This window comes from Pristis pectinata, chromosome 20 (assembly GCF_009764475.1).
Source record: "Pristis pectinata isolate sPriPec2 chromosome 20, sPriPec2.1.pri, whole genome shotgun sequence".
In the NCBI taxonomy this organism is placed as follows: domain Eukaryota; kingdom Metazoa; phylum Chordata; class Chondrichthyes; order Rhinopristiformes; family Pristidae; genus Pristis; species Pristis pectinata.
In genome coordinates this window covers 34,950,872-34,964,285 of record NC_067424.1, presented here as the reverse complement: position 1 = coordinate 34,964,285, position 13,414 = coordinate 34,950,872, and the positions used below count along the sequence as shown (strand labels likewise).

Here is a 13,414-nt window from a genome sequence, read left to right as displayed (position 1 = left end):
AGTGCTCTTTCCATTGCTTATGTTGAGCTTCTGTCTGCTCCTGACAGATGGAGTCCAGGTCATCAATGCCATCCTGAGTGCTCCTTCCCCACTTTGAGCGATCATGAGGGAGGGATCGGTGAGGATGATGCATTTTTGTGAAGGAGTGTTTTAGAATATTCTTGAACCCTTTCCTCTCAGCACCTGGTAACCAATTGCTTTGAACAGAGAGTCTGGTGCCAATCGTGCAAACTATGTGTGCTGTCCACCACGGCGTAATTAGGGCCACTATGCTCAGGATGCTGGCCTCAGGATTCTGATGTTGGTTTGCTTACCTTGTCAATGGATTTGCAGAGACAGCATTGGTGGTATCTCCCCAGTACTTTGAGGTCCCTGCTGTAGGTTGTCTATGTCACAGAAGCATACAGAAGTAGGGATTACTACTGCCCTAGTGGGCCATGAGCTTTGTGCCAGGTTTGAGATCCTGATCTTCAAACAATCTTTTCCTCGGATGGCCAAAGACTACACTGGCTCACTGAGGGCAATGGTGAATTTCGACATTTGATAACTGTCTTGGCTGAGAGTTAGCTCCCAGGATATGGGAAATAGTCCATGTTGACCTTTATTGTCAGAAGGGGACAGATTGATGGAGGACATTTTCTCGCAGACATTAAGCAGGTCTATTTTCTTGTATGCTTCAGTGAACGAGTCATCCATGATTTGGAGCCCGCTCTCCCAATGTATGGATACGCAAGCTTTGCCTACATACTGCCTACACCACCAAGGTTCTTTGCCAACTGAAAAACAAGCAGATGATTTCTCTGCTGAAGTTTTAAAATTTGCCTCAAAGAAATTTAGTCACAAATTCACAACCTCATTCCCCACATCTGGGATGTGCCACGGGTCCTCTGAGGCACTGTAACTGTGGTCAACTTCAACAAAGGAGACAACTCAACTGTGGTAACTACAAAGAGAGCTCCCTGCTGCTTGCCACAGGAAGAGTTATTACCAAAATCCTCCTCCATCTCCTTCTCTCAGTGACTGGAGGAGGGGCTTCCCCAACTACGAAGCACAGGGAGCAGCCTCAATCACTGAGTCAGTCCTCCCAAGACACCAAGGCCAACGAAGGGCTGCTGTGATTCACTGCTCCTCCCGGCCGCGGGCGGCGCTGCGACCCCCGCTCCTCCCGGCCGCGGGCGGCGCTGCGACCCCCGCTCCTCCCGGCCGCGGGCGGCGCTGTGCCCCACTTTTGCGGCCGGCCCGAGGCGGAGGAGGAGCGATGGGGCTGCGGCAGGCGCGGCGTGAGTAACCCGCAGCGGAGCTTGAGCCCGGGGGGGGGGGGGGGAGGTAAATGAGAGTGGCCCCGCGGTCAGTTGGCTGCAGTGAGGGGGAGATGGAGGGAGGGCCCCGTGGTGAGGGCAGGTGATGCAGACTGGGGTGGGAGGGTGCCAGGGCCGGAGATGGGCAGCAGGGAGCAGGGAGAGGAGGAGGCCCAGCCCAGCAGGATGGGAGTGGTCAGGACCGGGGGCAGTGGCAGGTGTGGATGGGGAGGAGAGTGCTGGTCCTGCAGAGGAATTGGAGCCTAGACTGCGGTGTGTGGGAGGTGCGGGGAATCGGCGCTGGGGGTTGGGGATCCGGTGATTGGAGCGGGGAGCACAGCCTGGTGACTTGGGGTGGGGTGGGGTGGGGGGTTTAGGATGGGAGGGTCCTGTGACTAGAAGGGAAGGGTAAGGTGGGCTGGGAGGGTCCTGTGACTAGAAGGGAAGGGTAAGGTGGGCTGGGAGGGTCCTGTGACTAGAAGGGAAGGGTAAGGTGGGCTGGGAGGGTCCTGTGACTAGAAGGGTAAGGTGGGCTGGGAGGGTCCTGTGACTAGAAGGGAAGGGTAAGGTGGGCTGGGAGGGTCCTGTGACTAGAAGGGAAGGGTAAGGTGGGCTGGGAGGGTCCTGTGACTAGAAGGGAAGGGTAAGGTGGGCTGGGAGGGTCCTGTGACTAGAAGGGAAGGGTAAGGTGGGCTGGGAGGGCCCTGTGACTAGAAGGGAAGGGTAAGGTGGGCTGGGAGGGCCCTGTGACTAGAAGGGAAGGGTAAGGTGGGCTGGGAGGGCCCTGTGACTAGAAGGGAAGGGTAAGGTGGGCTGGGAGGGCCCTGTGACTAGAAGGGAAGGGTAAGGTGGGCTGGGAGGGCCCTGTGACTTTGAGGGGGTGGGCTGGGAGTGTTATGTTTGTTCTTCATCAAGAGACAAAATTCACGTGGGTTTAACATCTGTGCATTTTATTAACCAACGCCCCAGTGACTTGCTTTCCCTCTCTTTTTACAGCCACTTCTTGTTTCCCTCATATGACCCCCTTGCATTGCCTGCTGGGAACTGTAGTTCTTTAATATAACTACATAATAACACAGGGAGCGCCCTGTGACTTGGAGGGAAGGGTAAGGGGGGGTCCTGTGACTCTGAGGAGGTGGGCTGGGAGGGCCCTATGATGTGAGGGAACTAGTGACATGCATGGGGCTTTGGTGGATTGAGGAGGGAGATGTGAATGGAGGGGTAGGTGACTAGAGAGGAGAACCAAGTGGGGAGGGGGAAGAGACCCAGAATCAAGAATAAGTTCATCTATACTGACAATCTGCCCTGGGACTGTCAGTCATGCTGTAATAGGGAATTAGGCACCTGCGTGCTAAATACACTTCTTATTTTGACGTATTCTTCTGTTGTTGTGTTTTATCCCTGAACAGGGATTTAAAAGGGAAGAGTTAAGATGGTAACTTGTCTGTGCTATTCTTTTAGATGGTTCAGCTACTTAATTTATTTAAGTTGAAATCAATTCAGTCGGTTTAAATTGAAACATTATGCATCTTGTGCTTCACTTTAAGTGATAGGTTCAGTAGCAGATATCTGCTTCAGTGTTGTGGAGCAGAGACCCAAGTAAAAAAAAAATCTGAGTTAACATCTGGTGCAAACCCTGTCTGTCCTCTTGGGTGAACTCAAGAGCCCATGAGGCACTCCTGAAGAAGAGCTGAGTGTTATCGTCTGTGTTTTGAGTTCATATTTCTCCACTAATCAATGTCAACCAAACTGATCATCTGGTCACCATCATGTTGCTGCTTAGAGGTTGCTAGGTGTAAATTAGCCACTGCATTTCCTGCAGTACAACAGCATTGTCCTTCCAGAGTATTTCCTTGGCTGCAAAATGCTTTGAGGTGACTGGGCTGTAAAACTGCTTTAGAAATGAAAGTGTTTTTTTTCTTCTTGCAGTCAAATATGAGATAATATAAAATCCCAGATACTCATGTCATTGTTTCTGGACAAATTTGTAATAAGTTTGTTTAATGTTCCTCTGTTGGTTCTGTTAATCAGCCATTGACCCCTGCCCCCCTTGTTTTAGAAACAATACGTTATTGCAAACCTCCCAGTCGTGGTTCCTACCTGCTCATTTTGGGTGGCACAGCTGGTAGAGTTGCTGCCTATCAGCTCCAGAGACCTGGGTTCAATCCTGACCTTGGGCGCTGTCTGTGTGGAGTTTGCACGTTCTCCCTGTGACTGCATGGGTTTCCTCCATGTGCTCGCACATCCAAAAGATGTGTGATTTGGTAGTTTATTGGGCCTCGTGTGTAGGTAAGTGGCACAATCTGGGGGGAGTTCATGGGAAAGTAGGGAGAATAAAATAGGATCAGCGTAATGAGACTTGAAACTTGGTGTGGACTTGGTGGGCTGAATGGCCTTTTTTTGTGTTGAATCTCTCCGTGACTTAATGACATGGACTCATTTTACATTTTAAAACAAAAAAAAGCGTGTATATAAAATTCCTTTGAACCAATTTTGTACCAGCACCCAAAGTCATGTTTTCCCCATCTTTGCAGAGAGGCATGATCTTCAACCCATGGCTTTTAAAACTCATTTGGTCTCAACCACCCACCGGTGCGGAGTCACCTTATCTTCTCTTCTGCACTTCTAGTCTTTGCTGTCAATGAGGAAATGTCATATCCTCATTAACTTTAAAGAAAAGCAGAAGATTAAAAGATTTTTTTTTAAATCTTCACTGCTCCTGGCACACGGAGTGAGTACATATTAGAAAATCTCGTATATCTTCATTCTAAGAGGTGGAGAATTATCAACAGGTGCTGAATTTTGCAATATATTCTTAAAATTTTCTGATCCTAGGTGCAGAGCCTAGTGAGCTGCTATAGATTGAAGATTATCATTCTACTAGCTTGCAGCATTCTATTCTGGCTGTATAGTGGGTCAGAATCCTGGAACTTTGTATTTAACAGCACCTGTCGTGTGCATGGTCCCTGTCAAGGCACCAGGCAGCTGTGTGAGTTGGTAGATTTCTTGGCCACTATAAATTACCATTGGTGAGTGGTAGAATCTGGGAGGAGTTGAATGTGGGGAGAATAAAAGCATTGGGTTAGTGTAGGATTAATGTAAATGAGAGGTTGATGGTTGGGGCAGACCCAGTGGACTGAAGGGCCTGTTTCAATGTTGTTGTCTCAGTTTTTTTAATTCCAAAATAAACTTTATTCATCATAACAAAAAACTATATACAACAATAAAACAGCGCAAACCTTTACATTCGTGTACGGATCAATCATTAGTGTTACCTTTTTATATAAAAAAACACAGCACCGATGTCACTCATGTGGCTCCCTGGGGGACTACCCCAATCCCGTATTTACAATATTTAAGGGGCTTTCTTGCCTGATCCTGCCCTTCCCTCTCCTGTGGTAGAAGAACCCTAAACTGTAGTCCTTCCCCACGTCTCAATAGATAACAGCTACTGACCTTGCCAAGGTCATCCAACTGCCCTGAGTTCAGCTGGCAGGAGTGTAGCAGTTAGCGTAACACTTTACAGTGCCAGCGACCTGGGTTCAATTCCAGCTACTGTCTGTAAGGAGTCTGTACATTCTCCCCATACCTGCATGGGTTTCCTCCCACATTCCAAAAACATACGGGTTAGGAAATTGTGGGCATACTATGTTGGCGCCGGAAGCATGATGACACTTGCGGGCTGCCCCCAGAACACTCTACGCAAAAGATGCATTTCACTGTGTGTTTCGATGTACATGTGACTAATAAAGATATCTTGAATAAGGTTCAGTTTATCAATCCCCATTCCTATCCCCATCCCAACCACTGGGAGCTGTGCCTCCTTTAGATCTCCCTCCTCCACCCCCCCCCCCCCCACTGCTCTACCTCTTTGCATCTGCATAAAGTTCATCCCTTTGAGGTATTTGATTCCTAATCTCTGTGCTTTTGCTCAGCACTTGTCTTGGTGCATTTTCTTCTTGCATACCAGAAAGGCAGGATGCTGCTGTTAACTAAACTGTGGGTGTCTGAAATGCCTATGTGCTTTGTACCTGCAGGTGCTGTGTGAATGGGACCTGTTGGAATCTTTTGCCTGCTGGTAGTGTGAGGGGATGACTGAAGAGTCTTGGTTCAGTGACAGTGACGGCAGTGAGCGAGAATCCTGGGCCAGGGAGGTGATTCGTCGCCAGTGCAGGTACTCCAGACACGCCAGGTAAGCAGCTTGATGCAAGAAGAGGGCAGCGTTCATCAAAAGGAGATAAACTTTTGTTGTAAAACAGGCACTGACCTTGGAGACTTTTCCACTCCACAACCTTCACCCTGACAATACTTTATCCCCAGCAACCTCGGTGATAGATGTATAATGGAATTCTAATGCTGTATTGACTAATGGGCAAATGGAGAAATACAGCATAGAAACAGGCCCTTCAGCCCACTGTGTCTATGCCAACCACCAGTTTTTCCACTAATTCTTCCCATGAACCCACCTCCCCCCCCCAGATTCTACCACTCACCAACACACTTAGGCCAATTTACAGTGGCCAATTAACCTACCAATATGGCCATTTTTGGGATATGGGAGGAAGCTGGACCATCCGGAAGAAACATGCAATTATAGAGTGTGCAAACTCCACACAGACAGTACTGGAGGTCAGGACCAAACCCGTACCTTGGAGCTGTGAGGCAGCAGCTCCACTAGCTACACCACTGTGCTGCCCGTTAATGTTTAAAATATTTTAACTCTAAAATAAAACCACAAAGCTTAACGCTAACCAGAAAGCCTTCTCCTTCATGCTGTGTAGTTCCTTTTCCTGTGGGTACCCGTGCCCTCACCACTCTTCCCCTTCGCAGTCCAACACAGAACTGGTGGATGAAAATAAAACTGCAGATGCTGGACATCTGAAAACACTGGAAAACAGTCAGTGGGTCAGGCAACATCTGTGAAGAGAGACACAGAGTTAACATCTCAGGTCATAGACTCTTTCTCTGATGCTGCCTGACCTCCTGAGAGTTTCCCATATTTTCTGTTTTTATTATAGGGCTGGTGGAGACGGTGGTAACACAGCCTTAAAGGTGTGTTACCAATTCCAATGAGGATTTTACTTTGTGTTCATGTGACTATGTGCATTTAAGTATAATAAAACTTGGATAATCTGACACCTTTCAATTTTGGTGCCAGACTGTCAGACATTCCAGACTGTTGGATGTTCTCAATTTTATTTAACTTTTTTACACTTACAAAGTGGTGTAATAAATTTTCCAGTGAGCCTAGTCAGTTTAAAGCGACTAGAAAATATACAAGTGTTCCGGATCTCTGTTCCATCCATGAACCTCCCCACATTCCTGACCCTTGGTGGTCCAGATCCCAACCTGTGTCTGGCCACATACCCGGCCCCAGTCTGTGGCCCTAGCTGCTGCTGCAAATCCCACTTGCCCCCCCTGGCTCTCATTAATAAGTGAGCCAGATGCTGGATCATCAGGATTTCCCAATAGTCAGATGCTGGATTATCAGTTTTACTGCTAGTGGATATATCCCAATGATGGGTATTTTGTGTTGGTCACTGAGGTTTTTGTTGCTCTAGAATCACCCATTCATATTTTTTTTAATGGATTATGGAGCGTTAGGAATTGATCACTTATCTATGTGCTGAGTCTAACTCTGTTCCAGTTTTCTGAGAATCACTTCCCACTCCTGTAGTCTGTGGCTGTTTCGTTAGGAGGTTGTACTAAAGTTAGGATGCACCAGAAGGTTCAGTTCAATCATTTTCTTGTATCCACTGCCTGTTGGAGAACTGTCAGTCTTGTAAGGACGTGATTGCACTGGAGAGAGTGCAGAGAGGAAATTCACCAGGATGTAACCTGGTATAGGATGCTTCACCACCCCCCCAGTCCTGACCACTCCTATCCTCTACGATGTTGTGGCTATTACAGAGACTTGGCTGTCACAAGGGCAGGAATGGCTGCTGGATATTCTGGGCTTTAGATGTTTCAAAAGGGACAGGAAGGGAGACAAAAGAGGTGGGGGAGAGGCTTTGCTGATTAGGGACAGTATCACAGCTGTAGAAAGGGAGGATGTCCTGGAGGGATTGTCTACTGAGTCAGTGTGGGTGGAAGTCAGAAACAGGAAGGGAGCGATCACTCTATTGGGAATATTCTACAGACCCTCCAATAGCAGCAGAGATGCTGAGGAGCAGATTGGGAGGCAGATTTTGGAAGGTGCAAAAATAACAGAGTTGTTGTTATGGGTGGTTTCAACTTCCCTAATATTGATTGGCACCTCCTTAGTGTAAAGGGGATAGATGGAGCAGAGTTTGTTAGGTGTGTCCAGAAAGGATTCCTGACACAGTATGTGGACATGCCAACTAGAGGAGAGGCTATACTGGACCTGGTACTAGGCAATGAGCCTGATCAGGTCTCAGATCTCTCAGTGGGAGAGCATTTTGGAGACCATAATTCCTTAACCTTTACTATAGCCTTGGAGAGGGATAGGAGCAGATGATATGGGAAAATATTTAACTGGGGGAGGGGAAATTATGATGCTATTAGGCAGGAACTAGGGAGCATAAATTGGGAATAGATGTCCTTTGTTCTTGAGGAAGTGCACAACAGAAATGTGGTGGTTATTTAGGGAGTACTTGTATGGGGTTCTGGATAGGTTTGTCCCATTGAGGCAGGGTAAGGATGGTAGAGTGAAGGAACCATGGTTGACAAGAGATGTAGAATATCTTGTCAAGAGGAAGAAAGAAGCTTACCTGAGGCTTAGAAAGCATGGATCAGACAGGGCTCTGAAGAGTTACAAGGTAGCCAGGAGGGAGCTTAAGAATGGACTTAGGAGAGCTAAAAGGGGGTACGAGAAGTCCTTGGCGAGTAGGATTAAGGAAAACCCCAAGGTGTTCTACACGTATGTGAAGAATAGGAGGATGACTAGAGTGAAGGTAGGACTGATCAGCGATAAACGAAGAAACGTGCCTGGAGTCGGAAGAGGTAGGGGAGGTCCTTAATGAATACTTTGCTTCAGCATTCACCAGTGAGAGAGACCTTGACGTTTGTGAGGATGGCGTATGACAGACTGATATGCTAGGGCATGTCAACGTGAGGAAAGAGGATGTGCTAGAACTTTTGAAAAACATCAGGATAGATAAGTCATCGGGGCCGGACGGGATATATCCAAGGTCATTATGGGACGTGAGGGAAGAGATTGCTGTGCCTTTGGTGATGATCTTTGTGTTCTCACTGGCCACAGGAGTAGTGCCAGATGATTGGAGGGTGGCAAATGTTGTTCATTTGTTCAAGAAGGGGAATAGGGATAACTCTGGGAATTACAGACCTGTGAGTCTTACTTCAGTCGTGGGCAAATTACTGGAGAAGATTCTTAGAGACAGGATCTATAAGCATCTGGAGAAGCATAGGCTGATTAGGGACAGTCAGCATGACTTTGTGAGGGGCAGGTCATGCCTCAATAGCCTGATTGAATTATTTGAGGATGTGACAAAGCACATTGATGAAGATAGAGCAGTGGATGTGGTGTACATGGATTTCAGTAAGGCATTTGATAAGGTTCCTCATGGAAGGCTCATTCAGAAAGTTAGGAGGCATGGGATCCAGGGAAACTTGGCTGTGTGGATTCAGAATTGGCTCGCCCTTAGAAGACAGAGGGTGAGTGTAGATGGAGAGTATTCTGACCGGAGGTCAGTGACCAGTGGTGTTCCGCAGGGATCTGTTCTGGGACCCCTGTTCTTCGTGATTTTATTATATAAATGATTTGGATGAGTATGTGGAAGGTAAGGAAGTTTGGAGATGACACAAAGGTTGGTGGTGTGGATAGTGTAGAAGGTTGCTGTGGGTTACAACAGGACATTGTTACAACAGCTGGGGTGAGAAGTGGCAGATGGAGTTCAACCTGGATAAGTGTGAAGTGATACACTTTGGAATGGCAGGATTCTTAGCAGTGTGGTGGAACAGAGGGATCTTGGGGTCCACATCCATAGACCCCTCAAGATTGCTGTGCAGGTTGATAGGGTTGTTAAGAAGGTGTATGGTATGTTGGCCTTCATTAGTCGGGGTATTGAGTTCAAGAGCCACCAGGTAATGTTGCAGCTCTATAGAACTCCGGTTAGACCACACTTGGAGTATTGTGTTCAGTTCTGGTCGCCTCATAATAGGAAGGATGTGGAAGCTTTAGAGAGGGTGCAGAGGAGATTTACCAGGATGCTGCCCGGATTGGAGAGCATGTCTTATGAGGATAGGCTGAGCAAGCTAGGACTTTTCTCTTTGGAGAGAAGGAGGAAAGGAGGGGTGACTTGATAGAGGTGCACAAGATGATAAGAGGCATAGATCGAGTGGACAGTCAGAGACTTTTTCCCAGGGCGACAATGGCTAACGAGGGGGCGTAATTTTAAGGTGATTGGAGGAAGGTATGGGGGGATGTCAGGGGTAAGTTTTTTACACAGAGAGTGGTGGGTGCGTGGAACGCACTGCCGGCAGAGGTTGTGGGGGCAGATACATTAGGGACATTTAAGAGACTCTTAGATAGGCACATGAATGATAGAAAACTGGAGGGCTATGTGGGAGAGAAGGGTTAGATAGATCTTAGAGCAGGATAGTGTTGGCACAACGTCGTGGGCTGAAGGGCCAGTACTGTGCTGTTATGTTCTTGTTTGGTTCCTTCTGCCCATCATCCCCAACCCATCTGATTCCACCTGTCACCTACCAGCCTCTGTCCCAACCCTCCCTTGGACTGCTGTATGTTGGCAACCTTTCCTCTTCCCTCCTAGTCCCGATGCAGGGTCTTGACCTGAAACGTCAACTTGCACCTTTTGCCCCCACATATGCTGCTTGACCAGCTGAGTTCTTCCAGCATTCTGTTTTTTATGGGAGGAATCAGGTTGTTAGCAGTCCCATATTGGATGGGACATCCTGTATTTAAGAGAAATTAACTTCCCTGCACGATATCAGCCTCAGGCATTTATTGTGCTATATAATCTACAGGGATGGAGTCCTGGAAATTATCTTGGGACATCTGCCCAGAATCATTTGACAGACAAATGCCCAGTGTGTCATTTGACAGACAAATGCCCAGTGTGTCATTTGACAGACAAATACCCAGTGTGTCATTTGTGAGTCAGCTTCCTGCTTACCTCCAAATGAATTGAGACTTAATTTCAAATATTTGACCCACTAGAATCCTTCCTGGTGAGGTACTACAAGCCTCGCCCACTAACTGCCCCTTGCATTTGAAGTACAAAGTTGGCCTTCTAAGTTCCATCACAGTCCTGACTTGTTTTGTGGACGAGGCCAGGACTCTGCAATTGATGATTTCTACCAGTAGATGGCAAAGCAAAGCCCATTGTGCCAATGTAGACTGTGGGAGATGCAATAAAATGTCTTGTACTTCATAGTGTAGATTTTTAATACAACAAAACATCAAGGGGCTGCCTATGCAGAGGGATTCAATCTCAAAAGTGATATCTATTTTCCAAGGATGAACGACAGTACAGTGGCTCAGCTGGAAGAGCTGCTGCCTCACAGTGACCTGGGTCCAATCCTGGTTTCCATTGCCTTCTGTGCAGAGTTTGAACGTTCTGCCTGTGACCTCATGTGTTTCTGGGTGCTCCGGTTTGCTCTTGCATCCCAAAGACGTGGGTTGGTGGGTTAATGGGCCGCTGTAAATTGCCCCTAATGTGTGAAGGTTGCAGAATCTGTGGGAAGTTGCTGGTATTGTGGGGAGAAGAGGTTGCAGGGAAACTTAAGTGGGGAAAAGGAATTGTTCTGTGAGTCAGATTAGACTCAATGGGCCGAATGGTCTCCTCGTATGTCGTAAGGAAGTTTAGAATTAAAAAAGACCTGGTGCCCATATTGACACTCTCCTCGCATCTATGCTTTGAATTGTAAACAAAAAAACTGGTAGCACCACATCTCTGGGTTGGGTACAACACCAAGCAGACAAGCATTCGGCTTGATCTCTGATTGGTATTGAGGAGGCAGAACTTAGCAATGGGACTTTGTAGTGACCCTGAAGTAGGAAGTGGTTGTCCTTCTGATGACTGTGCAGGACCCATTGTGTGTCTCATGAGCTTTGAACATCTGTCAATATCTTAGAGGGGTTTTGCATCCACTAGAAAGGGAATAGGAATCAGTCTGCATTGCAGAGGATTGTTGGGATCATTGAGAATCAATCCTTCATCAATCGTGGAATTGAATTTAGGAGCCAGGAGGTATTGTTGCAGCTATATTGGACCCTGGTCAGACCCCACTTTGGAGTACTGTGCTCAGTACTGGTCGCCTCACTACAGGAAGGATGTGGAAGCCATAGAAAGGGTGCAGAGGAGATTTACAAGGATGCTGCCTGGAATGTGGAGCATGCCTTATGAAAGCAGGTGGAGGGAACTTGGCCTTTTCTCCTTGGAGCGACAGAGGATGAGGGGGGACCTGATAGTGGTGTATAAGATGATGAGAGGCATTTATTGGGTGGTTAGTCGGAGGCTTTTCCCCAGGGCTGAAATGGTGGCCACAAGAGGACATAGGTTTAAGGTGCTGGGGAGTAGGTATAGAGGCAATGTCAGGGGTAAGTTTTTTACTCAGAGAGTGGTGAGTGCATGGAATGGGCTGCCGGCAACGGTGGTGGAGGTGGATATGATAGGGTCTTTTAAGAGACTGTTGGATAGGTACATGGAGATGAGTAAAATAGAGGGCTATGGGTAAGCCTAGTAATTTCTAGGGTAGGGACATGTTCGGCACAGCTTTGTGGGCCGAAGGGCCTGAATTGTGCTGTAGGTTTTTCTATGTTTCTAAATACTATGTTGTCATTGGTAATGGTTTGCAGTCGCTAGGATTGGTTGGGAGTTTCTGTGATAATGCAGAGTCATTGGGGATTATTGGAAAGTACAAAGAATTATGGGGACTCATTCGGATAGCCATTAAGAATCACTGGAATTTTGGGAACCTCTGGGAATTGATATGAATTACTGAGTATCACTCGGAACCATTTCATGTTGCGAGGAAATGCTGGGATTCATTTTGCAATGTTTGGAAGTTTTATTAATCATTGGGAATTTTGGTTTCTTTTGTTCTGGGAAGTTTTAAACAGATTTTCTGAGAACCATGTTAAATTCTCTCTTCCATTCAGTCTAAACCTGAAGATAATTACTGGAGTTTATTGCACCGAGCTTCTGTTTGTTCAGGAAGGAATGCAAATTGTTCAGAATAAAGAATACTGCCTGTGTAGTTGTCAGTAATAGGATAAAGATTGTTTGCAGAGTAACAGTATGTTACTGTTTATTCAGGAGGGAGAGGGTTAAGTTGAAGCAGATTGGATTGTTAGCTATTTCAAGATGGAAGGCAGAGAGTGGTAGTAATGAACAAAAAAATAGAAGCAGAAGTAGGCCATTCGGCCCTCCTCTTGCTCTGCCATTCAGTAAGGTCATAGCAGATCTTTTGGCTCAGCACCACTTACCCATAACTAATAATACACTAATTGCATATCTCTTATTCCTTGATATCTAAAAATCTAACAGTATCAATCACCAGCAATTCTATTGGGCAGAGAATTCCAAAGTTTCCCTGCCCTCATTCTCATCTTGCTCCTCAATGCCTGACTGCTTATTTTGAAACTGACCCTTGGTTCTAGACACCTCAGCAAGTGAGAACATCAACTCCACACCTACCCTGTCAAGCCCTGTAAGTATTTTAGTACCTTTCAATGGGGTCACCTCGCATTCTTCTAGACTCTGGAGAGTACAGGCCTAGTTTGCCTAATTTGTCCTTGTACAACAAACCTGTCTTCCCAGGAATCAACTTGGTGGACCTTCCCTGGGCTCTCTGTAGTACAAATATGACCTTTGTTAAGTAGTGAGATCAGACCTATACATGAATATTCTGGATGTGGCCTGTGTAATTGGGCCAAGATCCTTGTACTCAAATCCTTTTGCAGTAAAGGTCAGCATTTTAATTGCTAGCTGTATCTGCATGTTAACTTTCAGTGATTCATCATACAAGGGCACCTTGGTCCCTCTGAACACCAACACCCTTCAGCCTCCTTCCGTTTAATGTGAACACTCTGCCTTTCTACCCAAATGAATGTTGTATTCTATCTGCCATGGCCTTGCCTATTCACTGAACTAGTTGCTTTCCCACTGAAG

General features: G+C 46.8%; 1 protein-coding gene across 2 annotated transcripts in view; it reads left to right on the top strand.

The window, feature by feature from the left end:
• Positions 1 to 1,229: 1,229 nt before the first annotated feature.
• Positions 1,230 to 13,414, top strand: part of LOC127580979 (BTB/POZ domain-containing protein KCTD20-like) — a 60,620-nt gene continuing 48,435 nt past the window's right edge. The window contains exons 1-2 of one of the 2 annotated variants that reach the window (XM_052035011.1): positions 1,230 to 1,280; positions 5,336 to 5,472. In XM_052035011.1, coding sequence (XP_051890971.1) covers positions 5,390 to 5,472 — 83 coding nt within the window. In that variant the 5' untranslated portion in view covers positions 1,230 to 1,280; positions 5,336 to 5,389. Of the gene's footprint in view, positions 1,281 to 5,335; positions 5,491 to 13,414 lie in introns of both variants that reach the window. The other variant, XM_052035010.1, reaches the window with a different exon arrangement.